Source organism: Toxotes jaculatrix, chromosome 24, assembly GCF_017976425.1.
Source record: "Toxotes jaculatrix isolate fToxJac2 chromosome 24, fToxJac2.pri, whole genome shotgun sequence".
NCBI classification, from domain to species: Eukaryota; Metazoa; Chordata; class Actinopteri; family Toxotidae; genus Toxotes; species Toxotes jaculatrix.
In genome coordinates, this window is record NC_054417.1 from 3462722 (window position 1) to 3487163 (window position 24442).

The following is a 24442-nucleotide window of genomic DNA, read 5'->3' on the forward strand; positions in this document are numbered from 1 at the left end:
TTGACTTTTTCATTTTTCTCACTGTCATATTCTACCTGTCCGCTTTTGATTGGACGCATGCAGAGTTTTGGAGAGGTGATGGGTGGTCCTTGTCTGCCTTAAAAGCAGGTGATCTGGAGAGCTGGAGGCGCATTCGCCGCTCACCTGTCCAGCTTCTGAACGTCTTGTCGCCGTTACAAGCTTCAATATGTCCAAACCAAGAGATTACAGCAGCCAGACCTACTCCCCCGGCAGCACGGGACCGGCCAAAAGCTACCCGACCAACAAAATCGATTCCTCGGGCAAATCCAGGGAGAAGGACGACATGGTTGGACTCAATGACAAGTTCGTCAAGTTGATTGACAAGGTTCGTAAACCACAGTATTATTCTTTCTGCAGGTGTCTGGTTAAATTAGTTAAAAGTCACATAATAAATAAATAAAGAAAGAAAGAAAGAAAGAAAGAACTTTATTTATACAGCACTTTTTAAAAAAAAAAACCATAACGAGCTTTATAGTAAACCTGGATTAAAACGTTTCAGAACTGCAGATGAAAATACCTCAATTTAAATTAATACAAAAGTAAGAAAATGAATAAAATATCCAACAATAATATAAAATAAAAACAACAATAATAATATTACTAAAAACAGGTAAGACATCACAAAAGCCACTTTATTTATAAGGGAAAAAAACGATTAAAAAAACGGAAAAATAAAGGCTGAACATACGTGTATATATGTTCAGCATACATGTACGTATGCTGAACATATTTATGTGTATATAAATATATATATAGTTCTCCCTTTCTCTGTTTGTTTGTTGATGTTTAGTAAGCTATAATTAAAAAGAAGATCTATTTATTGAATGCAGCCTCATGCATTTCTCATAATTATTATTTTTTCTTTCACTTTGTAGTTTTAGTTTATTGTTTATTAAATTACTTTTTCATTCATTCATTTGAACCAGTGCAAAATTTCACAAACAGTCATTAAAAGCAGATCTTATCAATATTCAGTTTAAGTTCAAAGTAATACCAAGCTGAAACAGGTGAAACCCGTTTCTGATCCTGGAGCGTCACTTAAACCAGCCTCTGTCCGCCGAAATCAATTCTGTGACCTCAGGCCATGAAAAGTGGCTCCTTTTCTAAGCTCCGCTTCCTGTGAAGAATGCTGGAGGTACATGTAGGGTGCCACCTTGTGGAAAATGTGAAAACCTGAGGTTTGAGGTGTGTAAGACCCTTAAGTTAAACAGAAACAGAACTACATACATGTGATGTGTAGATTGAACACCTTTATTCCATTTCCAAAGCAAACATGATAACAGACTGCACATACATGTTTGGAGTGTGCAAAACATCCTCACCTGTCATTATCAACATGAACCACATAATAATAACTTAGCGTGCAGCCGCAGCACAAACTCAGATACGACATTCCTCAGATTTATGGCATAATGGGACTGTTTTTAACTGCAGCCTTTGTCTGTCTCTGTCTCAGGTGAAAAACCTGGAGGACGAGAACAGGAAGCTGGACACGAAACTGAAGATCCTCAAGGAGCAGGAGGACTACAAGGGCAAGATCGACGAACTCGTGAAGCAGCTGGAGAACGAGCTGGAGCAGCAGATTGAAAACTTGCTCCTCGACCAGGAAAAGCTGAAAGCTGAGCTGCTCAGGAACCAGGAGGAGGTGGATGACACCAAGAGCAGGTGAGCAGGTCACAGAGGAGCTGGTCTGACCGAATGTCTTTAAATAAAAATAATGTCATTATCAGCACAAATTAATCTTTATTTTAACTGGTCTCAGGTACGAGGACGAGATGCAAAAGAAAGCTGACGTGGAAAATGAATTTATCGTCACCAAAAAGGTAAAGTGCACGCTGTTCATTCATTCATCCGCTCAGAAACAGTGAAAACTCACTAAACTCACTCACATTGTTTTGTGTGTGTGTGTGTGTAACAGGATGTGGATGAAGGTCACTTAGAGGCGGTAAATCTGGCTCTGGAGCTGGAGGACCTGATGGGAAAGCTGGATTTCCTCCGGGTCGGCTTTGATGAGGTAATGATGGTTTAATTTTATTTTCAGTGTTTCATTCTCTGAAAAAATACATTGAGAAGGAAAATAAAGAACCAATAACCAGAAAGCTACCTGCTGAATACACAGTGCACATGTCTGCCCCCTGCAGGAGCTCAAGGAGCTGGAGTCGCAGGTCCAGAACAGGACGGTGATCTTACCTGACAGCAGCAAACGCTCTCTGGACATGGACACGATCATCGAGAGCGTCAAGAATCAGTACGCCGACATGGCTGCCCGCACCCGGGAGGAAGCCGAGCAGTGGAACCAGAGGAAGGTGAGGAGGATTCCACCAAAACACGTGGCTCTTCTTCTGTAGATATCACATTAAAACAGCTGTTAAAGCATCTCTCTAAAATAACAGTAATTACATTTGGGTGCTTTTGAAGTATTTGAGGTGCCAACCTTAACACTATATAAAATATTCACATTTTCCCCACGTTCAGATAGATGCCTTGGCCTTAAATGCTGGACAACGTGAGCAGGAGGCGCGTGATGTAAAGAGGGAGATCTCAGACATGCTTCGCCTCCTCCAGAGGCTCAATGGGGACCTGGATGCTTTCATAAGGAAGGTTAGGATCACACAGAAACACACTCAGATTTCAGTCCTTTCCATCCAGCCAGCCTCTGATCCTCTCTTCTTCTCTCTGTTTTTTCTCTGCAGGAAGATTCTCTGAAGAAGGAGATCAGCGACACCAGGACAGAAGGCGACAACAACCTGGAGAAGGCCCGGGTGGACATCGCCCAGCTGGAGGAGGCTTTGAAGCGGGCCAAGCAGGACTTGGCCGGACAGATCCGCGAACACCAAGAGCTGATGAACCTGAAGCTGGCCTTGGACATCGAGATCCACACCTACCGCAAGCTGCTGGAGGGCGAGGAGGAGAGGTATGTGAGCAGTGGGGGCAGATGATAAGATCAACATCCATAAGCCTTTATTCAGAGTATTTACTCATGTTGCTGTGATTATTCAGTCTTGCACTAACAATTGTCTCTGCTCCATCTCTGAAGGATGAAAGACCTCATGCGTCACACAGGTGAGAACTGTTTGTTTGTTTGTTTTTAACTTTTTCTAAAATCATCATCCCTAAAAACTCTAAAAATATTTTACTTACGTGGCATTTCTGGGTTATTTTGTCGTGTGTTGGTGTATTTTTCTTTATCTTATTTTCTATAAATATAAAAGTCATGAAGTTATGTTAAATATTCTAAGTGAGCTAAAACAGTCTTCACAGCTTCATCACCAGTTGCATGTCTACCACTCCTGAGCAGTTAAATGAAGAGAATTGAAATAATCCCATACTTCATGAGAAAAAAATAAAAATAATATGCTGTAGCTGCTAAAGGGGAAGTAGACAAGAAAAATGGAAAGGAAGAAAGACAAAGATTCATATGTATGTTAAAAAATTTAATTGAAAATAAAAACAGAAAATGGACACAGTTACAAAAACAAAACCTGCATCTATTTCATACATAAGAGAATTCTCATGATTGATTCATGTTTTGTGTCCCACTAAAATCAAACCTCTCTTTCGCTCAGATTTCTAAAAACAAACCAACCAATCCAAGTCCTTACTTGCATGCAGACGTTCACCTGCCACTGCAGCAACACCTGCCAGAGAAGCCACGCGCCCCAGAACCCCCCGTTGTCCCAGCAACAACCATTATCCCGGCAGCGAGCCCCGCCTCCAAGAAACGCCTGCTGATCCGGGTGGAAGTGGAGGCAGGCAGAGTCGTTTCCGAAAGCTCCCATTACACTGAGGATTGACCGGGACTGAGCACCACTCCTCCGTCTGCAGCATTACAGTATAACCGCAAAATGTGAATTTTAAATCTTCAAGTTAAGTTAAATTAAGTTAAACAGATTAAACGTTTTGAGAATCATTATGAAACTTACTTTTAATGCAATAATTAATCTCTTGTCTTTGTGTGCTTCTGGCAGAGTGAACAGTCCAACAATAGCTTCTTGGCAGGTTGAACGTTTTTAGACATTGTGTTTACGTTGAGCAGTGTTTTCCAAAAGGTTTTCTTATCTTGTGGTTTTCCTGGTACGTCAGTGTATTTCTCTGCTTTCTTGTTGCTCTTTCTCTCAAACACTTGTGAGCTAAATGGGAATAAGATTTAGTCTTTGTGAAGCAGGAAACCACCCAGCTGACAGTGTAAAGGTTTCTTTGTGAAGTGAACGATAAATAAGGACCTTATGAGATCGAGCAGGTGGTTGAAGGAGTGTTTCTGTTCTGTTGGTCCACATCTGGTTAATGTCAGGAAGGAAATACACAAAGATAAAGTTTCCTAGAATCACAAGAGGTCACATTAAAGGGAAGCAAGCGTGGCTCTCGGGTAGCGACAGCGTGCTTAAAATGACTTTTCTTATACTTTCCTGTCTGTGTGTCTGTGGTGCTGCATCTTTATGAAACTGCCTGAACTTTGGAATTGTTCTCTTTCTCTCACATGTACCTGCAACTTCATTTGTACCTCACACATGTCAGAGCAGTCATCGGGACATCAGAAGACATTACAGGGTTGTCAGGGTGACAAGTATTTGCAGTGGAATAAAGCTGATAAATAAAGCAATGTGATGTCTGCTCTCTTTTTCTTTCGAACAACACACAGAGTTCAATGTTTTGGGAAATACTCTTGTTTGTTTTCTTGCCAAAAGTTAGACAAGAGATTGAAACCACTCACATCTGTAAAGTAAATCTGAACTCAGCATAAAGCCTGTAAACAGGGGAAACCTGACACTGATCTAATCCTGTTCAAAATCACCTTTTAATAATAATATTTCCCAAAATCCCCAGCTATTACTTCCCTGTGCTGAATCCAGACAGTTTGACACAGTGTGTTTGAGTCTGATGCAGATAGAAGTCAGTTATTAGAAGAGGAGCTGAAGCCCGACAGTCTGGACCTGTCTACGTTTTTTTCCTTCCTCCTCCTCTTCTCCCGGTTCTTCTCTGTCTTCCTGACACATGTGTACACGATATTCGGATGTGGAAAACATACTGGAACACGGTTTAGCAAGGCAACACAAACAAAGGACATACAGACAGTGAACCCTGTGTACCCTGACCCCACAATGATATCACATATCCTCTAATGTCCCACAACAGTTCAGACCTTGTTTGGCCTTTAATTTGATTAAAGTCTGCTTTTCCTCCTCGGCTCATTTGCTGGCTGTCTCTCTCCCACCCACACGCAGTAAGCACACATTTAAAACCACATTTTGTTTGGAGAAACAAATAGCATGACGCGTATTCTGTGTTTATTAAAGTCACAAATAAAAAAAACTAATTTCCCCTGAATGGATCTTTACAGCAAATAAAACTTGTTGTCTTATTGTATCGTGCGTTTACAGGCTTTTACATTCCTGTAACGTTTCATCTGAATATGGCAGAAACTTGGAACTCATTACTGTGTGAATCAAATGCAAACATGGTTTTCATTTCACGTCTCTCTCGGGCGTGTTCCTGCTGAAGGTCTAATCTCATGTCTTGTAGATGTATTACGGACTGTGGATGCATCCCTCTCCCCTCTTCAGCTTGCATACCAGTATATAGATAAACACTGGGGAGGGATGTAGGAGTAAACATTGCAGGCAGGGGGGTGACAGATGGAGAGGCCAGTTTTATTTAACCTGTGATGTTATCAGAGTGAGAATTTACATTTTCAGCTTTCACATTTGATTCGCTTCTTGTTCTGCATCAGTCCCTTTATCAGTCCGATAGATGGAAACATGTTCACACCAACATACGGACCTGTGTGGAAACATGACCGTGTAAAAGCTCATGAAATGGGCTTTGGTAATATAAAATATCATTTTAATATTCTCTTTTGACGTGTCCTGCAGAAAGTCCATTACACACCACATCCTGTATAATTCCACAGTGATTAAAATGATGAATAATTTATCCCCCACCTTCCCCCTGAGGTGTTAATCCTGTGACAAAAATCTGAATGGGGCTTTTAGTCTAGTTTGAGACATCTTTTCACTTATGTCTCATACTGTCATCTTCAGTATGAACACTTGAGAGTAAACCTTCAGCACAACTACAGACACAAATGTCTTTATAAAGAACACTGATACAGAAGCTGTGAAAGAATCAATGCAAACGTGTTTTTCTGTTCTGAAGCAGGGTCTGCTCCTGTTGGGTCTGCATGCAGTCCATCCTCATTAAATATCCAGATCCGTCAGCGGTTCCTCAGACCGCCACCTCCTCTGATCCCTGCATCCTTCTCCTCCACCTGTCTCTGAGCTTCTGGAGGAGTTTGTAAGCCGGTTCTGTGTACTGCCTGTTGGCGAGGCCGAGCACCAGCGGCACCACAGCCATGCTCCCGATACCGGTGCAGGACAGCACGATGTGAGTGGTGGAGCTCCACTTGGTGTCACTGATGAGGAATGCGATGCAGACGTGCATGTAGATGAGGTAGGGGACCCAGCATGCGAGGAAGGTCAGCGACACGGCCACGACACAGCGAGTGTAGCGCAGGTTCAGCCTCTGCTCCCGGTCTGAGGCCTGACTTCCCCGCTCCACCGAACGGTGGAGACGGCAGATGTCCCTCAGCTGGCCTCGGGTGATCCACAGAACCCGGCCAGTCATGCCGGCGATGGTTAGAATAGCAGGCAGGACGAGTCCATACACCTCCAGGTAGATGAACGCGTTAGGGAACACCCGGCGATATGAGCAGCAGGTGGTTCCATTAGGTGAACAGCCTGAGAGCGGAGCCAGCTTTTGGCTGCAGCTGTTCCAGTCTGGTCCTGTCCAGTTGCTCCACCCAAAGGCCGGGAGACACGCGTACAGGAGCGGAGGCAGCCACACCACCAGCAGCGCCAGAGGGAAACTTCGATGCATCCACAGGTTGTTGTAATGCAGCGGGTCCACGATGCAGATGTAGCGCTCGTAGTGGACCATGACCAGGTTGAAGAGGAACGCCAAGAACAGGAAGTTTGGGAAAATGTGAGCCACCAGACAGGAGCTGAAACTTAGCTCCCGGTTCAGGCCCATCAGCGGGATGAAGGGCAGCGCCACGCCGGTGCACAGGTCAGCCACCAGCAGGCTGAGGAAGAAGTAGTTGGGCGTGTTGTGGAGCTGCCGGTTCCAGGCGATGCCCAGGATGATGACCAGGTTGGCCAGGATGATGGAGGTCGACAGCGGCACGGTGATGGCGTAAATGAGCTGCTCCCCGGAGAGAAGGGCGTGGGAGTCGTTGTAGTCCATGGTAGGTGAGACCTGGAGACTTCCTCCAACCTGCAGCCCGACTCCACTCCCATCAAGGTGCAGCTACCCTGCAGAGAGTGGAACTGTGAGGGCTGGAAGTGGTTAAAAACGAACGTGTAAAGGTTAGTTTGGTTTCTGAGAGCCACCTGTAGCATATCAATGCAAATGAGAGCTGCTGCTTTTTCAGTGAACTTCGGGTTTGATGTTACTGCTCAGTGAGCTTAAACAGTCCTTGAATCCTTGCAGAGGAAATGCAGCAGAGGTGGATTATCAGAAACCCACTGTGGATGTCAAACCAAACCAGGAGGACAGCAGGACAAGGACAGTGAAGACTGAGCAGGTAACAGTGCACCACACACACACACACGCACACAAAAACATCCACTCCTAGAAACAACACAAAATATTCATACAAAACATTATGTCACCTGAAAACAAACAAACAAACAAACTTTTTCAACTTATAAAAAATGGAGGCAGAGAGGAAGGAAGTCGAGCTACAAATCCACATATTCATTAGCTGCAGAACTTTAAATAGACTCTGACCTTAAAGGTAGCAGCACCAGAAGTGTAGCTTTTCTTATTTAGAAATCCCTCTGTTCAAGGTTGTTTTCCCTGAAAATGAATCTGTTTCCTTGGTTTTCTCTGTCAAACTCTCAACATGAATGATACAGAATGTTAAACAGCCTTTCATAATCACATCCATCTGTATTGCTGCATACTTTCTGTTCGCTGTATAACAGAGGAAGTTGCAGGGCAGACGATGAGGCAGCCAGCAAAGACAAACACAACATCAGCAGCTACAGCTGCGGCGTTTCTTTCAGTCTCGTCTTCACCACGGAAACAGATTTAACCCTTTTGTCCGGTGACAGCTGCGAGCGCATGTTAATGGATGTGAGGCTGCTGTCGTTCAATAATTCATCAGCTGGGACTCTGGGGTTTCACCTGCCTTTGTGTCTGTGATATTTTAGAAAGTGATACATGTCCTGAGGATAATTTAACACTGGTTATAGCAGTTTATAGTCAGGTGGAAAATGTTCACAGATTCTCACACCACACCTATATATTACACTTTTTATGTCCATATGCTTTATGATCAAGCTTTATTATGTCTCCCGTCTTCATAGTAAATGTCTATCATAACTCTTTAAAACAGGGGTGTTGTCTGCAGCGGTGCAGCAGTCATTTTAAAATGAAGATGCACATTATATGTAATAATTACCATTAAAAATAAACAGTGCAACACGTCAGTATGTGCAGTGTCCATATATATGTAAAAACACGCCGATTTGCAAACGAACAAGTTTAATGAAGTTTTATGGCATCAAAGTCCTCTGACAGTTTCAGCGAGTACTGTTTTTAAAGGGTCTTAACATGTGAATGAACAGAAACAAATTGGCTGCAGTTTAAACAAAATATAAATAAAGATATTTTTACCTTTTGGGGATAAACAGTCCAGACATGGATCCTTCGCCAAAGGAAATTCAGATAAATTAAAGTTTCTTATCACTCTCCTGACAACTTCAAGCCTGTTCCCCTGCATGTCATGTCCACGGCCAGACACACTAACAAGGTGCAGCCTCCACCATAAACTGCAGGAGCTTCTTTTATCCTTTAAAATCCTTTTAGTCCACTGAGCCCCAGCAGAGAGGGACAGAGAGTGAGTGAGTGAGTGTACTGTTCCTCTCAGATACTTTAAAGGGGAAGTGCATACTGAAGGAGGAGGAGGAGGAGGAGGGAAGAGGAGGCACCAGTTATACTGTATGTCTGTCTTTTCCTGAGGTGGGGGGAGTTTGCTGGTCATGCTGGGGATGAGGCAGCAGTGTCCACTAACCCTTGACCTACTAACTTGTTTTTTTTTGCACTGTTCTTTTGCTCCCTCTCATATCCATCGGCCCCTTGCAGATATTCACCGCTCTCCAGGACTGAAGTGCACGTCCATGAATGGAAGAGGATGGAAGGCCGTTATCACCGCAGCCTGAAAATGATAAGAACATTCCAGCGTAACATCAGGAGGTACGGCATGTGGTTTGTCTTCACACCCTCCATCATGGCCCCCTGACACGTGTTACATGTATCAGAGAAATTTATGGTCTTCAACTAAAAGCTCAGTTAGAGAATCAAGAAATGACCAAACAGAAAGAAGGAAAAATCAGTTCAACTTTTTATATTTTCAGCATCGCTGCACATTTACAAGCCACAAAAGAGTTTAACAATATAAACGTCTCTCAATCCTCCGAAAAGCTTATGATCTGACAGAGTAGGAATAGAAGGTGCAGTGGGATTTACTGTCTCAGCAGTTCACTGGAAATTAGCAGAGAAGAATCGGCAGCTCTTGGCCCTGGCTTTATGGTCATACAAAACCCGAAGCCCTTTCAGGAATAAAATACAATTAACAAATACAATAAAAGCCGAGCTGCTGTTTTTATTGCTGCTTTCAGTCCTAAAATCACTCAGCTTTAAAATCTGCCACCCACAGATTTTTAGAGCCTCCTTCTATGTAAATCATACATTTATTCATTTTTTTAGAGACTTGACAAATTTTAGTAATTAGCCTGATCAAACGTACCTGACACTCCCTGTAAAGTGTGTCTCGGCCATACGTTACCCGATGTAGGTTAAAACAAATCCTGAGATGTATTTGCTCCTTTTATTTGGCCCCTTACTGCCCTGAACATATACACACAATATGTGTGTACGTCTAATTTCATAACAGCTGTCATGCGCGTCTCATATTTAAACACAGCGTTGGATGGAGGGCCGGTGGTGACCTGTTTTGTTAGCCAAACACGGAAGACTCCTTCACTGATAGTTTGGAGCAGAGCTGGTGCTGGCAGAGATGGACAGGCTCCAGTCAGATAATGGTTTTAAACAGAAACGTTCCTGAGCCTGAGAGCGTCTGGAAAGACACTACACAGGGAGGACAAGCTGGACATGAAACCACAACATCTTCACATTACAAAGGAGGAGATGGAGCATCTTGGCTTTCCTGGAACACCGGGTCCCTCACAACAGTAAATCAGTGAACTAATCTGGTTTATTTTTATACACAATGGAAAAATGGAATGTAATATGATTAATTAAAGGTTCACAGAGTCATCTACAGACTTCAGCTGGCAAAGGAGCTCAAAACTAATGTTAGCTTAGTTAATATTATCTAGTCAAGGTAGTGTTGGCTCCAGCTCTTTGGTCCAGAAGATGCTGGACGTGTCCTGGAACACAAATAGGTGAGATTTTAGAAACTTTAGACTAAATAACAGACGATATCTGTATAATACAGTATAATTCAGCAGCACCTCTCGCCCTACATCCAAACTCCATCCTCGAAAAAGCTTGTACAGTCAAATCAACACATCTCTGAAATGGTTTCAACTAAAACTGCTGTACAAAATGTTTTTCCCTCACTCCGTTTTTTGTGAAACAGATGTATTGTTAATGGGTTTGTCACTTGCCTCCTCTTCCTCCAGACATGTTTACCTTGGCAGCAGCACCTGTCTCTCTCTGCTCAGCCGGTTTGTTCGGCATCTGTTGTCGCTTCGGCGGCCGCAGAGAATAACAGCTGCAGTTTAATAGATCAGGGCTTTAGCCCCGTTGAGGTGTAAAGGCGATTCTCCTGTGGGCCACTCCTAGCCTTTGTCTCCACACAGGCTGACCTTTGAGGCCAAACACGGTGCTGTGACAGATGAGGAAAATATCCTGCTGCTACTGTGCGCCGCACTTGACAGGTGTTATTTTCCCCCGCTTTATAGGTGAGCTCCAGTCGAGCTGTGTGAAACAGTGCTGCTGTATCATGCAGTGTATTTGCTCCCAAACATAGACTGCGTACCAGGGTCAGTAAAGTGTAGAATAATCCGACAGTAGAATCACCCAGTTAAAATGCCAGTGTGAAGTAACACTGGCAGTAACACTAAACAACAACAATGCCTTTAAGAAATGCACAGCCATGTTTGTGCGTGCAAGTGTTTTACTGCCTGTCCGTGCGAGTGAGTTATGCATGTGCACCATCAGACGCACACAATGACTGCGTGAGCTGAGAATCCAGGTACAAGGAAGAGGCTCTTGTGCACAGGATACCAACGGACAGTTGTTTTTCCTCATTGTGACGGGCAGTCGAGAGGAGAGGAACCACAGGACAGAAGAAAATAACAGAGGAGCAACAATAGAGCTTACGGGCCAGAGTAACAGAGGAGGCTTTGGGCTTGAAACTCGTGCTGCTGTGGTGCTCAGAAGCCATACGTTAGACCGAAATGCAGGAAGTTTCCTTTCTGTCTGGTCTTTGTCAGGGTCTGAGTAAGCAAAGCTCTGACTGCTCATCCCTGAATCTCATGTCCATTAATACGAGTGATCGTACACTGGACTGTAAAGTTTGAATCAGAGCAGTAAAAGTCATGATGGCTTTATTTTCTCAATAATACCATAAAAACCAGTTAAATACCATTGTATATGTATTTTACATTAGAATAAACATCTCAGAATCTGGGAGTAAAACAGGGCAGAGGACAGATCAGACGGTTGTTTTCTTGATCATGGTAAAAATATGGGTCCCGTGGGAGGACCTGGTGCCGGTCAGACCTACTTCTGTTTCACAGAAAACAGAATCTTAAATAGGATCAATCCATTTTAAAGTTGAGCTTACTACCCACACGAAACAGATATTTGTCACGTCACCGCCCCCGCAGTCACAATGTTCTACCTTTAATCACATCTGCGCTGTGGTTTTGGGAAGATCTACTCACCTGTCATCTCCAAACCGACTCATCTCATCTCTTTACTCATATCTGATAAAACAGATAAAAACGGATCTGAATCAAAGGATAGTCTAAACAAGTGGGTTGCATTTTTTTTCCACGAGTCACAATGATCCGCAAATTTTTCTCTGTGTGTATGAGCTAAACTCATTACACAAACAATTCTCGGATGCAGATTTAAGTGTTTTAAGAAGAACATTAGTCACAGACACAGGCCTTGGTTGAAAATGAATTTTACGTTACCCAGAAGGAGGTATATTATTTATTATTTTGTATTTACACTGAACTTTACATTAGAAATTATGGTGAGATAATTCCTGGCTGAGCAATCTGTCTGAGAGCTGGAAGACCACACACACACCCTCCACAGGAAACACTGGAACTTGTGGAGGAAATGTAGGAAACAAAAAAATCCAATTATGGAAAAAAAAAATAATCATCAAGACCAAAGGAAATTTTTTATCTCTAAAACATATTAGAGGAAAGAACATTAAGCTGGATGTCAACGCCAGGACACCACTTTGTTTAGTCTCATACAGAAACAGTGTACTGTGTAGACAAGAAGATCTGCTCTCTGTCATTCAAACCAGATCACAGGCTCCTTTTCTCTCAGGTACTTTAGATGTACTTAAATTTGCTCAAACATCTGCCAATTAAGCACCACTTAAAGGATCTCCTCCTTCTTGTCCTTTTTCTTCCAGCTGGCTTTACCGGTCAGGTCTCTGGAGGCAGAAGACTTTCACCTGGTTGTCTCCTGAGGCGGTCACTGCGAGAGACGCTTCCCTGAAGGACAGATGGACAGAGACCTTGAGCAAAGCCTGCAATCCCTGCCACCGTGCTGCTCGATCTCTGTGAAACAGGGCAGGTAATGAGCACCTGTTCTAACGGAGCCCTACCTGTTTATGGTGAAGTCCAGGATCTCTGCGGTGTGGCCGCGGTACTCGGACAACATGTTGCCAGAACGAGCGTCCCATAAGCGCAGAGCTCCGTCTAAACTGCAGGTGGACACCACAGAAGAAGACTCTTCCCACTTCAGGTGAACGATGCCAGCCTGGAGGGACACAGAGAGGAGTGTCAGGTGATCATCACATCTGGTTAATCATCACATCTGGTTTGCTGACAGTCACTGAACTTGAATAGGTTTTCTTTATTTCTCATTTAAAATGTGAGATAAAAACAGAAATAGTTTAGAGCTGATGGAAACTTGTCCCACTGTCCATTAGTGTGGAACTTAGTTCCTTAATTGGACGTCCTCTCTGAGGTGTCTGTGTGTATACGTTAAGACACTATCTGCAAACAAGTGTCATCAGCTCAGCTGGACCTCCCTGACAGCGCCAGAGGCGGTTGCTAGGAGATCTGTGATGTAACTGCAGAGCCTCCACACAGTATATAGAGTTAAGACAAGTCAGAATGAATGGCGGTATGTTTAAACTAAACACACAAGCACACACACGCTCCCTCTTTCTGCTGCTGGTTACCTCATGCTGGCACCTGTGCCTCAGGACCTGTGTTGAGAGGTCGTATATGGCCAGAGTCCCGTCTAGGTACGCCACAGCTATGAGAGGCAGGCTGGACAGGACGAGAGACAGGAAATATTTCAGGAACTGAAGCAGAGCTGCGAAAGTCTTTCTGCTTTCCTAAAGAACGCAGAAGGGGCGACAGCCTGTGGTGCAGGTCTACTTTACGCAGTTACATCAGGTATCTGCTGACTTTCAATTAGTTTACACTGCTTTACAACGCACATGTTGCAGAATCCCACAGATTCCACAGAGTTGGCGTCTTCCTCGTCCTTCGTTCCTTTTGCTTTGCCTCCCTCCGCAGAGAATGCTCCAACCACCTTCACACACAACAACACAGAGGATATTAGAAGCTGATGAAAACTTTCATCTCAAAAAGAAAACAAAAACCAACAGGATAATGTTTTTCAAATCTTTCCTTTCCAGACTACCTATCGTGTGTGGCTGTGGCACCCACCTTGCCCGTGGTGGTGTTGATGAGCTTGGCACAGCCGTCCACCGACCCCGTCAGCACCAGAGAGCCGTCCTTGTTGCACGCCAGGCAGGTCAGTGCTCCCTGGTGTCCCTCCGGTCCTGTCAAAAGGACGCAAGACCAAACGTTTCCACAACTTAGAGATGTGTGTTCAAAGTGTTAATCAACATATACAAATCAGGACTAATGACCAGACTCACCTTTAACAACGTGGATGGCGTTGCCCTGCTTCAAATCCCACACACGTACTGTCCCATCCTCGTAACCCACCACAGCCCGTTTACCTGTGCACCAAAAAAAATTGCAAATATACAAACATATAAAACATATATCTACATATCACACATTACTCTGGACTTGATAAATACAGGCCCAGGCTGGCGAAATGGCTTTTAAATGTACTGTTAAATAAATATCCCGGTGACTTTGTGCCTTGTTTTCTCATCTCTCACCATCAGGCAGGACTTTGCCGCTGGTGGCCTGGCACGCAGGACTCTGGAAGGTTTTACAGTCTCCTGCTGGGATCTTCCACATCCACACGCTGCCGTCGTCTGTTCCCGCCAGCAGCACCGGGGCGCAGGGATGCCACTCCAGCCACTGAGGAGGAAGCAGGGCAGACGACCGCAAAGTAACAGCTACTCTACACACAGATTACATCCCTCTAATTTCCACTGCAATTTTCTACCAGTAGCAAATGAGCAGATCTTGTAATTATTATGGGTTGTGTGCCTTGCTAAATGGCAACTCAGCAGTCATGGCTGAAGCGAGGGGAGAATGTCTGATCACTCACTCCCACCACCAAACCACAAATTCTTAGCCTGAGCGGTCATCCTCTCTTATTTCCTCATAAATTCCTTCAGCCCCAATAAAAGGCCTCACACAAGTGCTTACAGATGCACACAAACTAAACAGACACACAAACAGACACACAAACACACACTCAGGCTCATGCCGTGTTTTTGGATTAGACTCTCAAACACACACATTCTCTGTGCTGAAGCCTTTTACCTCCAGATCTGCCACTTCGAAGGACCAGATCTCCTCTTTGGTTTCCACTTTCCAGACTTTAATCACGCCGCTCATGTCCCCGGTTGCCACCAGCGAGGAGTCGTGACTGAACACGGCACACGTCACAGAGTCTCTGTGACCTGTGGAAAACAAACGTCATAATTCAACTAAATATGTCAACATGGGCTTTTACAAGTTGTGATGGTCAAAGCCTTGATCCACACACACTTTGTGTAAACGCAGTCTTCAGTCTGCCATTAACACTCACCCGTGCACTCCAGCAGAACCTCGCCGTCGCTCACCCTCCAAACGTAGGCCTTATCATCCTCCCCGCCTGTTACAGCCAAGCTGTTTGTCACAGGATCCAAACTGACGCAAAACACTGATCCTGGACAGAGGAAGGGGAGAACAAATCAAACCTCTGACAGACTGAAAATGTGTCGACAAGCAGCAGCACAAACCGGACACAGGATTTTTACTGGTGTGCTTGGAGAAAGTGAGCTCGCTGTCATCCTGCCCCGCCTCAGCTTCCATCTCGTCCTCTGTCTCCCAGCCCTCGTTGTCATCAACATCTGCGTTTCCAGGATCTTCAAAGTCAACATCCTCCAAGTCTTCAGCCAAATCATCTTAGAGAGACAGAGAGAGAGAGAGAGAGAGAGAGAGAGAGAGAAATTTAATCAAGAATGGATGGAAGGTGATTACAGGGGCTCTTCAAGTCCTCAGCTACGCCCCTAAACTTCTCTGAGTTATTAGTTCAGTGAATCTTTTCTGTCTTCTGTTACCAAAAACACATGGCTGTCACAGGTAAACATTGCCAAATGTAACCGGAGGAGTTGTGCGCTGTTTTTTTTTCTACCCACCAGGACCAGGCTCGGCTTCGTTCAGGTCGATCACCTCAATAATTTCCTCATCTCCGTGGAGCTCAATCCCATTTTCCTCCGTGTTGTCCATGCTGTTAGCGGGCTGCGAGCTAGTGAACCAACCGAAACAGTGACCGTGCGAGCGGAGCTAGCTAACCCGACTTTAGGCGACCACGCTTTCAGCCACTCAAAGAGTCGAAACGTGAGCAAACCGTTAAACTTTCGCTCATTCAGTGTTGTGTGATTGAACGTAAACAGTGGGCAGACGTCAAAATAACCGACTCCCCAAGTTTTCCTCACATGTTGCGGCGGCTGTAGAGACAGGCGCATGATAATGACGACACAAACGTGGCCCCGCCCTCGGCGTTGTTTACCTTTGTGTCCACAGGATGGCGCTCTCATACAAACAGTCATTGGAAAGCTATGTAAAACTACCTGCTTAGTCCATAATAACACATTATAATTTATTCGTTGATCATAGTTTATATTAATCGGCAAAGAAACAAAAGGTGTCAAACAGATGCAGCGTGAAAAGTAAAATATTTTCCCCTGAAATAGTAGAAGATAAAAAATATAGTAACATCACGGAAATATGCAAGCAAAGTACAAGTACTTCAAAACTGTACTTAAGTACAATACTTGAGTAAGTGTCCTTAATTACATCCCACTGCTGTTATTATTATAGCAGTAACTATTGAATATTTGCATTGAATTACATTGAATATTATATTATATTTGCTCTTCAGTTAATGGGAAAGAAGCATCATTTACCACTTACTTTATTTTGTTGTCTCCCAGTGTGTAAGTGTTCTCCTCATGGCGTCATGGCAGAAAAAAGAGCAATCAGCAGCATCACACAGATTTTTTTTGTGCTGTTTTATTATGGTATTTTCACCAGGAAGCAAAAGTCCTTGCATGTGCAAAAATGTCTTGGCCACTTACTCTCTCTTAAAATATAATCGTGAAGAGTTCCTCATTGTGTGACTGCGATATGTTCCTTTCTGTCTGATTGTGATCATTCCCCTCTCTTACAAAGCGATTATGTTCTGCTCTGTCGTATTAGAACAGCTGTTTGAAATCATTCCCTTTCACTCATTCATTCCCTAAATGATTAACACTCATGCTCGGTTCTCTGTAGTGAGCAGTAAATTGAATCAGCTCAGACACTTGAATGAATCACCGTCATTCTGCTTCACCCACTGATGGGTGTAGTGTCACGAAACTGTAATTTACACGTCTGTTATTGTAGGGGCGAAGGTGAAGCAACACACTGTGGTATTTTAAACTTAAAATACTGTGTATGCTACTGACATTTTCCATTTTCATTCCATTGTGGGGATTATTGAGGCCACTGTAGCAAGTACAGAGAGATTTCATACACAGCTCGTGGTATATTTTCTAGTGCTGTACTTTATTTTAATGGAATTTTGGTCTATCTATTTTTGTTTAAGTCAAGAATGAAAGAGCCAACTTTCAATTCTTCGTGTTTCGACCAACAGGTATCCTCCTTGCTGAAGTGTCCTTGAGCAAACTATACAATAATCAATGAATCTCTGTCATTCCAGGGATGCTGAGCCTGACCTATGACCTCCGTGTGCAGGGGAAATGAGAGGAAAAGGTACAGATCTGACAGTTTATACACAGTTGTTCATATTTATATATGTTCATTAGACTGCAGTAAATCACTGGGATAACATAACATAAGCAAAGCAGGGCTCCATTTTAAAAGTAGCTCTCTTTTCTTTCTTTACCCCTCCGTCAAACATTCCCTGGCCAGAGATATTTTATGAACACTTAACACAGTTTGTCTACTTCAGGTTTTTTGGTTGGGGTTTTATGTCTCTTGCTATATGCTGCTGGCAGGGCTCACAGACTGCATGCCCAAATAAGTTTTACTGGCTGCCGGGGCCCTCCATTTCAAACCTTCCCTGGAAAAATACAACCATCTCATGATGTGGTGAGATGTGGAAACATCAGGGTGTACGTTATTTAGACATTTTAAATCTGCAGTGAGTGAGAGATTTATAAACTCTCCGTTCGGTTATGAGTAACGCTGGAAGAGGCTCTTGAACTTTAACACTGGAAAGTTAGATGACATTAGTTACGACGCTGGTTAGAGGCGCTTTATTTCATCAATCCATTTGTGCAGTTCATCGTTTTTTTTTTGGCCGTTGTTCCAGCAAAGGGCTTCATTCAACTATCCTATCCACATAAGTTAAAAGTCTCTAACATTGTCGGATTAATTTGTGCATATTAATCATGTTTTGGGACATTTTTACTACAGTGGGTTGCAGTTGATTTTGAAGAATGATACAAATACTGATCCAAAGCTGCTGATATTTTCCCATGTATTTAAATTAATTCATTTTCATACCAAAACATGGCAAGCAGTCACTGTTTTCCTCAGAAAAGGCCTTTGAAACAGCAGTTAGAGCATCATGAGACACTCAAAGTCTCCATTAAAACCCAGACTTAGGAAATTCTTGTAGGCTTAGCAGCTCCTTAAGGCAGCATGGTCCATAAATAAAATCCAGAAAATGTCTCCAGAAATAAAAATAAAAACTGACTGGTCACATCAGAGATTGACAACATGACTGAATAATGAATGAAAAGGTGGTTTAATCCTAGTCAGGATCATAGACTGCATCTACAGTCTCTGGTCCTGACAAACAGGAAAAACCATATGTAACAGAGACCGTGAGCTGGTTTGACCTCCCTCAGCTTGTGATTCTAGTCCCCAGGAAATGCAATGAAACATCAGTCATGGCAGAAAGGAAGTTATTCACTTTGTGCTTTCCTCTGTTCTTAGAAAATCTTGTGAGGTTATGAGCAGGTTTTCCATAAGATTTAGTGCACAGATTGTCTGGATGAGCAGGTGTGAATGAACTTTCCAGAATTTAACACCAGCAGTGGTAGGAAGTACTACTTAGTTCATTTTCAGATTAAGCTTTAACATTAAAAAAAACATATGATATGATTATAAAATACAAACATAAACAAATGCTTGCTAACCTACATTTTGAAATGATGCCTTTGGGTGTAGCAGCATGCTGGAGGATTGTTGAGCACTGGTGGAGGTTTTCTTGCTCCGAGTGCTTTCTAGCATGGTTTTGTCTTAGTCTTCTGAATCCGCCTATTTTTACCCAGATGCTCTGGAGCAGCACATTGGGTGGGCTTCTCTCTGCCGTCATCAGGACAGCAGAGACCAGGGGCGACCCGTCATAACAACATTTCTCGGTTTATCGCTCCTGCAAGCTGGTTTATGTCTGAAAAGCAGGACGCTCTGGGGTGCTGTTACTTTATAGGCACACACACATAGAAAACACACGCTCTGCCTGTCCAGGACATGGAGGCATATTCATCTACTTTGTGTGTGTGTGTGTGTGTGTGTGTGCAGTACATGCACCTTTACACACTCATGCACGCACACACAAACAGTATCAGTAATAAGGCCTGGGAGCTGTTGCAGTGTGAGAGGTAATTACTCCATGCAGCTCAGCGAGGCTTTGATGGAAAGTTTTAGACTAACTGGCTCGACTGTAAGAAGCCTTGACTCTGCTGCTTTTTAACAAGAACTCTTTATGGCTCCTTTCTGCTCTCCTTTCTCTCTTAAACACTCCAGTTTCACGGCATCCTGGAAAGATTTAATGTCTCATTTTTAAATGAAAGCAAGCTAACATTCAGGAAAAGGGCTTCATTCACACAGTCCCATCGATTTATGTTGGGGGCTGTTATTGCACCTTCCCATCACATGCTGTCAGATGCTCTGTGAGATGTTTAGAAATGTTTCTTTATGACGCTGAGGTCTGCCTGCTTTGTCTGCACACTGCGCCTGACTCATGTGGGACCGTGCTGGGTGAGACGACGGCTTCCCTTCTCAAACCACTAACAGCCAGTTGTGTGTGTATTGCAAGTGGTCTGGTCCACAGCCTGTGTGTGATGTGTCTGCTGTGGTAGCTGAACGGTACTTTGGACAGGCCCTACACGCTCGCCTGTTGACTTTCGAGCCTGATTGCTGCTCCTCTTCCAGCCGCTGGCCAAAAACATGGTGTATTTTTGGAACATCATTACTCAGGATCTGTGTTTTTAGCCAGAACCATGTAAGGTACTTTGGTACAGATGCTTTTAAAGGCATCATGCTTCAAATAAGAGGACTCATAGAAACCCAGGCTGGATATAAGCCTGAAATGGAACGAGGTGATAGTTACTCCCCTGGATGCAAAATAGTTAAACTAACATAATCAGCGATTTGGCAACCCGAGTGTGATGTTCACTGAATTGCAAATGTGCTGCTCTGGGCAATATAAGCCAATCTAATCCCTGCTTTGACATCACTGCTCTGGACACACTCACTCACACATACACACGCTCACATACACATTTGAGTGTTTTATGCATGTCTGCGTCAGCAGGAGCCCATAGACAAACAATACAGATGCAGATGTCCAAGAGCAATTTGTGCTCCCTGACAGCAGAAGTAGAAACTCTGTGAGACGGTGACGTAAATGTCTTTGTGAAAGCGATGAGAGAATTGTTTGGTATTTATCAGTTTGCAGCTTATCTGCAAAGATAGTTAACATAAGTTTTCAGGTTAATGCATCTTTCATAACCTTTCAACAAAAAAATGATGTAGTTCTTTATTCCTTTAGCCCTGGTAGCGCAGTCCAACACTGTGGTGTAGACTGAAATATCTCTACATCTACTGGATGGACTGAAACTTTGGTGATACACTGGCTTTTTCTCTTGGGCAAACATGAGGTTTGCATTTGTAGTTTTGAGTAACATGTCTCAGTAACTCTGATGATTCCTTTTTTGGTTTGGTAGTTTAGCTTTAGTTTGTATTTAGTTACAGTCTTAGTTTTAGTATTTTTGGCAGAGGAACTTTTTTCTAAGGTAGAGATTATTTGCTTTGAGGGTTTGGGCAGTGATGAAATTAACAGAATGAATGTGGTTCAGCATGTAAACAGAGTGAATTTAAAGGGAGCCCGTGTCCCCTCAGAAATGTATTTTATGTCTGCATTCATTTACAGCAAATACAAAGGAGGAAGGTCTGCAGTTATACAGCTCTGAGGTTTTATCCCTAAAGAGCTTACTCAAGCACAACAACATCAGAGATGCCTCCAAGACAGACCACCTTACGTAACGATGCTCCGTAGCTCATCCACAGAAATTATAATTCTCTGTTGCTATGGATACGGCTGTCCCAACTGGCTTCCCTTGTACTCCAAAAGAGGAGGGACCTTGATTAATAAGTGCATGCAAGTTGTAGCCGAGCAGCACAAAGTTAAAAATAGTTGGAAAAAAAAAAAAAGAGGTGACGTTAATGATGGTGGTGATACAGAGGGAAGGTCAGCGCTCATGAGAGTGGTTAAGCATCTGCCCTGCTGAAGTGCCCTTGAGCAAGATGAAGAATTGCTAGTGTACCCTGACCTCTGATCTCCTGGTAGAGGAGGAGGGTTGGTGAAAAGATGGTGTTAACCTTCACAAAGCAGATACTTTAAATAGTGAATTAAATTAGCTACATGTCATGAATAAAGGGTGAAAGTAATATTTTCCCTTCATCTATCAAAAATATCCCACATGATGCTGATGACAAACTTATATTTGGGTGTCTGAGGAAATTTAAATGTGAGAGTTGATGTAATGCTGATTGTCAGAGCTTCCTTTCCTTTGCTGAACAGCAGCCTGGCATAAATCTGGGCAGTGGTGAACTTCAGTCATGTTTCAGCAGCTTCTGCTCCTCGGTGTGTTGAATCTAATCTTTCAAAAATTTCACTGTGAACTTCTCTGAGCCGTCAGAGGAGCCTGGGGCGGTATGAGAGGAACCAGAGAGTGTAACTTCATAGAAGAGCTGTGTAGTTTACCTGCACTTGGTGAAAAATAACACTTTCTTCACTGCAGGTGTAGCCTCTATAGAAGCTGGTTAGCATATTACAGTAATCAAGTCAGCTAAACCAGGCGGCGGTGCTGCAGTTTTGCCTGTGGGTGGCTGCCGAGATGCAAAATCAAATATAAAGTAATGGAAATAAAAGCATATTGGATTAGAGGAGGCAGCGGGGAAGGCGTTTCATGTTGCAATGAGCAAGAATTGGATAAAAACGTTTGTTTCATTTTGCCACGACTGGTTATGGAAAATGTTGAATAATGGAAGGAAGATTAGTAATGCTGCAACAGATCTCAGGCAGCAAGCTGCTTCCTGTCACTGATAATCACAACACAAGTGCTGCACTAACACAGTGTGAAATGTGCAAAATGTTTATTTTATTGATTAATGACATAATTATTTTGTTGTTGTGCCTGATTTGCTCTTTCTCTCTGCCCTCAGCCTTTGTTTTCATTGACTTTAAAAAATTCACATATATAGATGAATATCTGTTTTTTAAAAAAACTTGTTTATAGTATCGATGGATGAAACTGATACAATCATGAGTTTTAAGGCACAAAGAACAGCCGTAAATTCTGGCATTGTAACAACACCCCAGCAGATAAACCTGTCATAAATTAGGATAAGGTTATTTGAAACGCACCACTGAAATACACAGGTCAACTGTAAAAGATTAGATTATGAAGTGAAAAGATTATTAAAAGGTTACTCTACAAACTTCTGAGTAATGCAGACACACTAAGCATTGGTGTAAATATATCAGAGGGATGTTATTAAGGATAAAAACACCAAAAGTTGGTATAAAGTTATAAATACTGACACAAAATAAACCCTAATGTGGATAGTAGGATTATTTTAAGATAAAATACAATAAAGTAGGCCAAATTTAACTCGCACTATGAGACAATACAATAAAAGAACATTATTGTGCACCGCAGATGTAAAGCACCATTAATTAGGATGAAGTTATTAGAAAAATAAAGAACTACAGCATCAGACGCTCGTGAACTGCATGATGGAACATTACAGTAATATTTCTTACAATGCAGGACACGCCCAGAGACTTTTTTTTTTCCTCTCCTTATTAATGACACAGCCATAATCACAACCTTTCATCCAGCCCTCCACATATGCACACATTTCCCACTGGTACACTCGCAGATCATCACATTTTCATCAGACTAACCCCGCCTCTGGTAAATGCAGGGGCGCTCCATGTGACGCTGGGGCTGTAACAAAAATCCAGTATGGCGGAATCTGTCAGGAGATGATTTTTTTTCGTCCCCCACTTGCGCTGAGGAAAAAAAAAAGCCCGGAGTCTAACATGGGAGAGGAATAAAAGCCCGGTGGGACACATGTTGGGACGGCTGGCCTCCTCCTGGCCCGTGTAGGTGAGCTGTTGGTGCGTTCGCGTCCTCTCGGGATGAATGTGTAGCCGAGCTGCGCCGCTTTGATGTTGATATTCAGGCAGGGATGCGATGCACAGACAGGATTCATCAAAACAATGTCCGGCTGAAGTTTCCACTCTGCTCCGCTTCGGCTTCCCGGTTATTATGATGGGTTTTTAACTTCTGAACCCGAATCCCATCTGAACCCGGTAGGACTGATCTCACATCTTAAAACCATTCAGCAAAAAAAAAAAAAAAAAAAAAAAAAAATTCCATACGCTTTATTGCACTGTAGCGGGCGGGAAGAGTGCAGGCAATGAGGGGGGAATGGACAGGCGATGTTTATTATGCCGATTGTTGCTGAGCTATTTTTAGTGCACGGCCGATCCTAAGGCTTTAATGCCACATACACTGTGCCAACACGCCTCTGTCGCCTTATAGACTCGTTATTAACGAGGAAAGTGTGTAAAATGAAGGTACAGGCCTGCGAAAGTGTGTGTTTGACTGTGTGTGTGTGTGTGTGAATGGCTCGGGATGGGCGGTGGTAATTCTCTGCATGCGTCAATCTTTTTTTTTTTTTTTTTTTTTTTTGTGAATGGGGGCGTACGGGTTGTTGTAGCTGTTAAAGCAGCGTATTGCTGCTGCTTTAAAGTGTCGCAAGGCTCACGAAACGGTTTGTGGCAGCAGATATTTGTCAGAAATGGTGATTGTTTGTCGTTAGGTGCGTGAAGGAGGTCTGAGTTTGCAGGGTTAGGCTGACTGAGTGTACCCACCTTTTTTTTTTTTTGTGACAGCCATTTACAGCAGCTAGTGTTTTAATTAATGCAAGTTCTATGCTAATTGGATGTTAATTGATGCTCCTGCAGAGGAATACTGCTATCTTTGCTAATTTTAGGTTGAATTTGCCACCACAGTTCTGGTTTTAACCCATTTTCCATGTCTGTGTTGTTATTATTTCTTCACTTTGGGCTTCAGGGCTTGTCTCCCCAGATCTGTCACCCTGCATCAGGCAAGCTCATTTTAGGGACAATGGCCTCGGACACACACACACACACACACACACACACACACACACACACACACACACACAAATACCCCTCCCGAGACAGATGAGATGCCCTGGGAGAATGGTGTTGCATGAAGCCTGCACCCCCCCCCAGACTGTCAGCTACTCCCCGTGACACACACGTCCGTACCCCCCACCCCTCCTTTCCTTGCTTTTCCATCACAAAGCGCAAGAGTGCGTGCACTGTGCAGTGACCGACTTTTTTTGGGGCAATTTGTCCTGCGGCTGCACTGTCTGGC

General features: G+C 43.4%; 4 protein-coding genes across 8 annotated transcripts in view; 2 read left to right on the forward strand and 2 right to left on the reverse strand.

The window, feature by feature from the left end:
* The first annotated feature begins 118 nt into the window (after positions 1–118).
* On the forward strand, positions 119–10867 carry LOC121178050 (intermediate filament protein ON3-like). 3 transcript variants are annotated; one of them, XR_005893449.1, is made up of 10 exons: positions 119–346; positions 1478–1686; positions 1784–1844; positions 1940–2035; positions 2163–2327; positions 2497–2622; positions 2715–2935; positions 3059–3084; positions 3634–4398; positions 10857–10867. XR_005893449.1 is itself a non-coding variant. In XM_041032545.1 (9 exons), exons 1-9 carry the CDS (start codon positions 188–190, stop codon positions 3813–3815), a joined length of 1245 nt encoding a protein of 414 aa, XP_040888479.1. In that variant the 5' UTR covers positions 119–187; the 3' UTR covers positions 3816–4621. The 3 variants fall into 3 exon arrangements, 2 of the variants coding, with proteins under 2 accessions (XP_040888479.1, XP_040888480.1); XM_041032545.1 differs by lacking the exon at positions 10857–10867 and having other exon boundaries at positions 3634–4621; XM_041032546.1 differs by lacking the exon at positions 10857–10867 and having other exon boundaries at positions 3588–3772.
* On the reverse strand, positions 5944–8911 carry gpbar1 (G protein-coupled bile acid receptor 1). 2 transcript variants are annotated; one of them, XM_041032548.1, is made up of 2 exons: positions 8698–8911; positions 5944–7328 (listed from the first exon to the last, which is right to left on the reverse strand). In XM_041032548.1, exon 2 carries the CDS (start codon positions 7258–7260, stop codon positions 6244–6246), a length of 1017 nt encoding a protein of 338 aa, XP_040888482.1. In that variant the 5' UTR covers positions 7261–7328; positions 8698–8911; the 3' UTR covers positions 5944–6243. The 2 variants fall into 2 exon arrangements, with proteins under 2 accessions (XP_040888482.1, XP_040888481.1); XM_041032547.1 differs by lacking the exon at positions 8698–8911 and adding an exon at positions 7807–7965.
* A 1390-nt stretch (positions 10868–12257) lies between the features above and the next one.
* On the reverse strand, positions 12258–16187 carry LOC121177628 (angio-associated, migratory cell protein). Its single transcript, XM_041031903.1, has 11 exons — positions 15866–16187; positions 15485–15631; positions 15274–15393; positions 15006–15145; positions 14450–14594; positions 14198–14281; positions 13983–14098; positions 13751–13845; positions 13487–13577; positions 12905–13059; positions 12258–12791 (listed from the first exon to the last, which is right to left on the reverse strand). The coding sequence occupies exons 1-11, from the start codon at positions 15954–15956 to the stop codon at positions 12716–12718; spliced, it is 1260 nt and encodes a 419-aa protein (XP_040887837.1). The 5' UTR covers positions 15957–16187; the 3' UTR covers positions 12258–12715.
* A 6813-nt stretch (positions 16188–23000) lies between these two features.
* LOC121178115 (histone deacetylase 4-like) overlaps positions 23001–24442 on the forward strand; it is a 47305-nt gene continuing 45863 nt past the window's right edge. Inside the window, exon 1 of one of the 2 annotated variants that reach the window (XM_041032637.1) lies at positions 23001–23140. The gene's annotated coding sequence lies outside the window, so the exon portion shown is untranslated. The remainder of the gene's footprint in view (positions 23141–24442) is intronic. The other variant, XM_041032638.1, reaches the window with a different exon arrangement.

What these genes read in the sequence shown, in the direction of transcription:
- LOC121178050 (XM_041032545.1), top strand. Translation starts at nt 188, where the DNA reads ATGTCCAAACCAAGAGATTACAGCAGCCAGACCTACTCCCCCGGCAGC. An exon ending in TCGTCAAGTTGATTGACAAG is followed by an intron (nt 347 to 1,477) that starts GTTCGTAAACCA and finishes TCTCTGTCTCAG; the next exon opens with GTGAAAAACCTGGAGGACGA. An exon ending in GTGGATGACACCAAGAGCAG is followed by an intron (nt 1,687 to 1,783) that starts GTGAGCAGGTCA and finishes AACTGGTCTCAG; the next exon opens with GTACGAGGACGAGATGCAAA.
- gpbar1 (XM_041032548.1), bottom strand. Translation starts at nt 7,260, where the DNA reads ATGGACTACAACGACTCCCACGCCCTTCTCTCCGGGGAGCAGCTCATT.
- LOC121177628 (XM_041031903.1), bottom strand. Translation starts at nt 15,956, where the DNA reads ATGGACAACACGGAGGAAAATGGGATTGAGCTCCACGGAGATGAGGAA. An exon ending in CGGCAAAGTCCTGCCTGATG is followed by an intron (nt 14,282 to 14,449) that starts GTGAGAGATGAG and finishes TTTGGTGCACAG; the next exon opens with GTAAACGGGCTGTGGTGGGT. An exon ending in CGCCATCCACGTTGTTAAAG is followed by an intron (nt 14,099 to 14,197) that starts GTGAGTCTGGTC and finishes TCCTTTTGACAG; the next exon opens with GACCGGAGGGACACCAGGGA.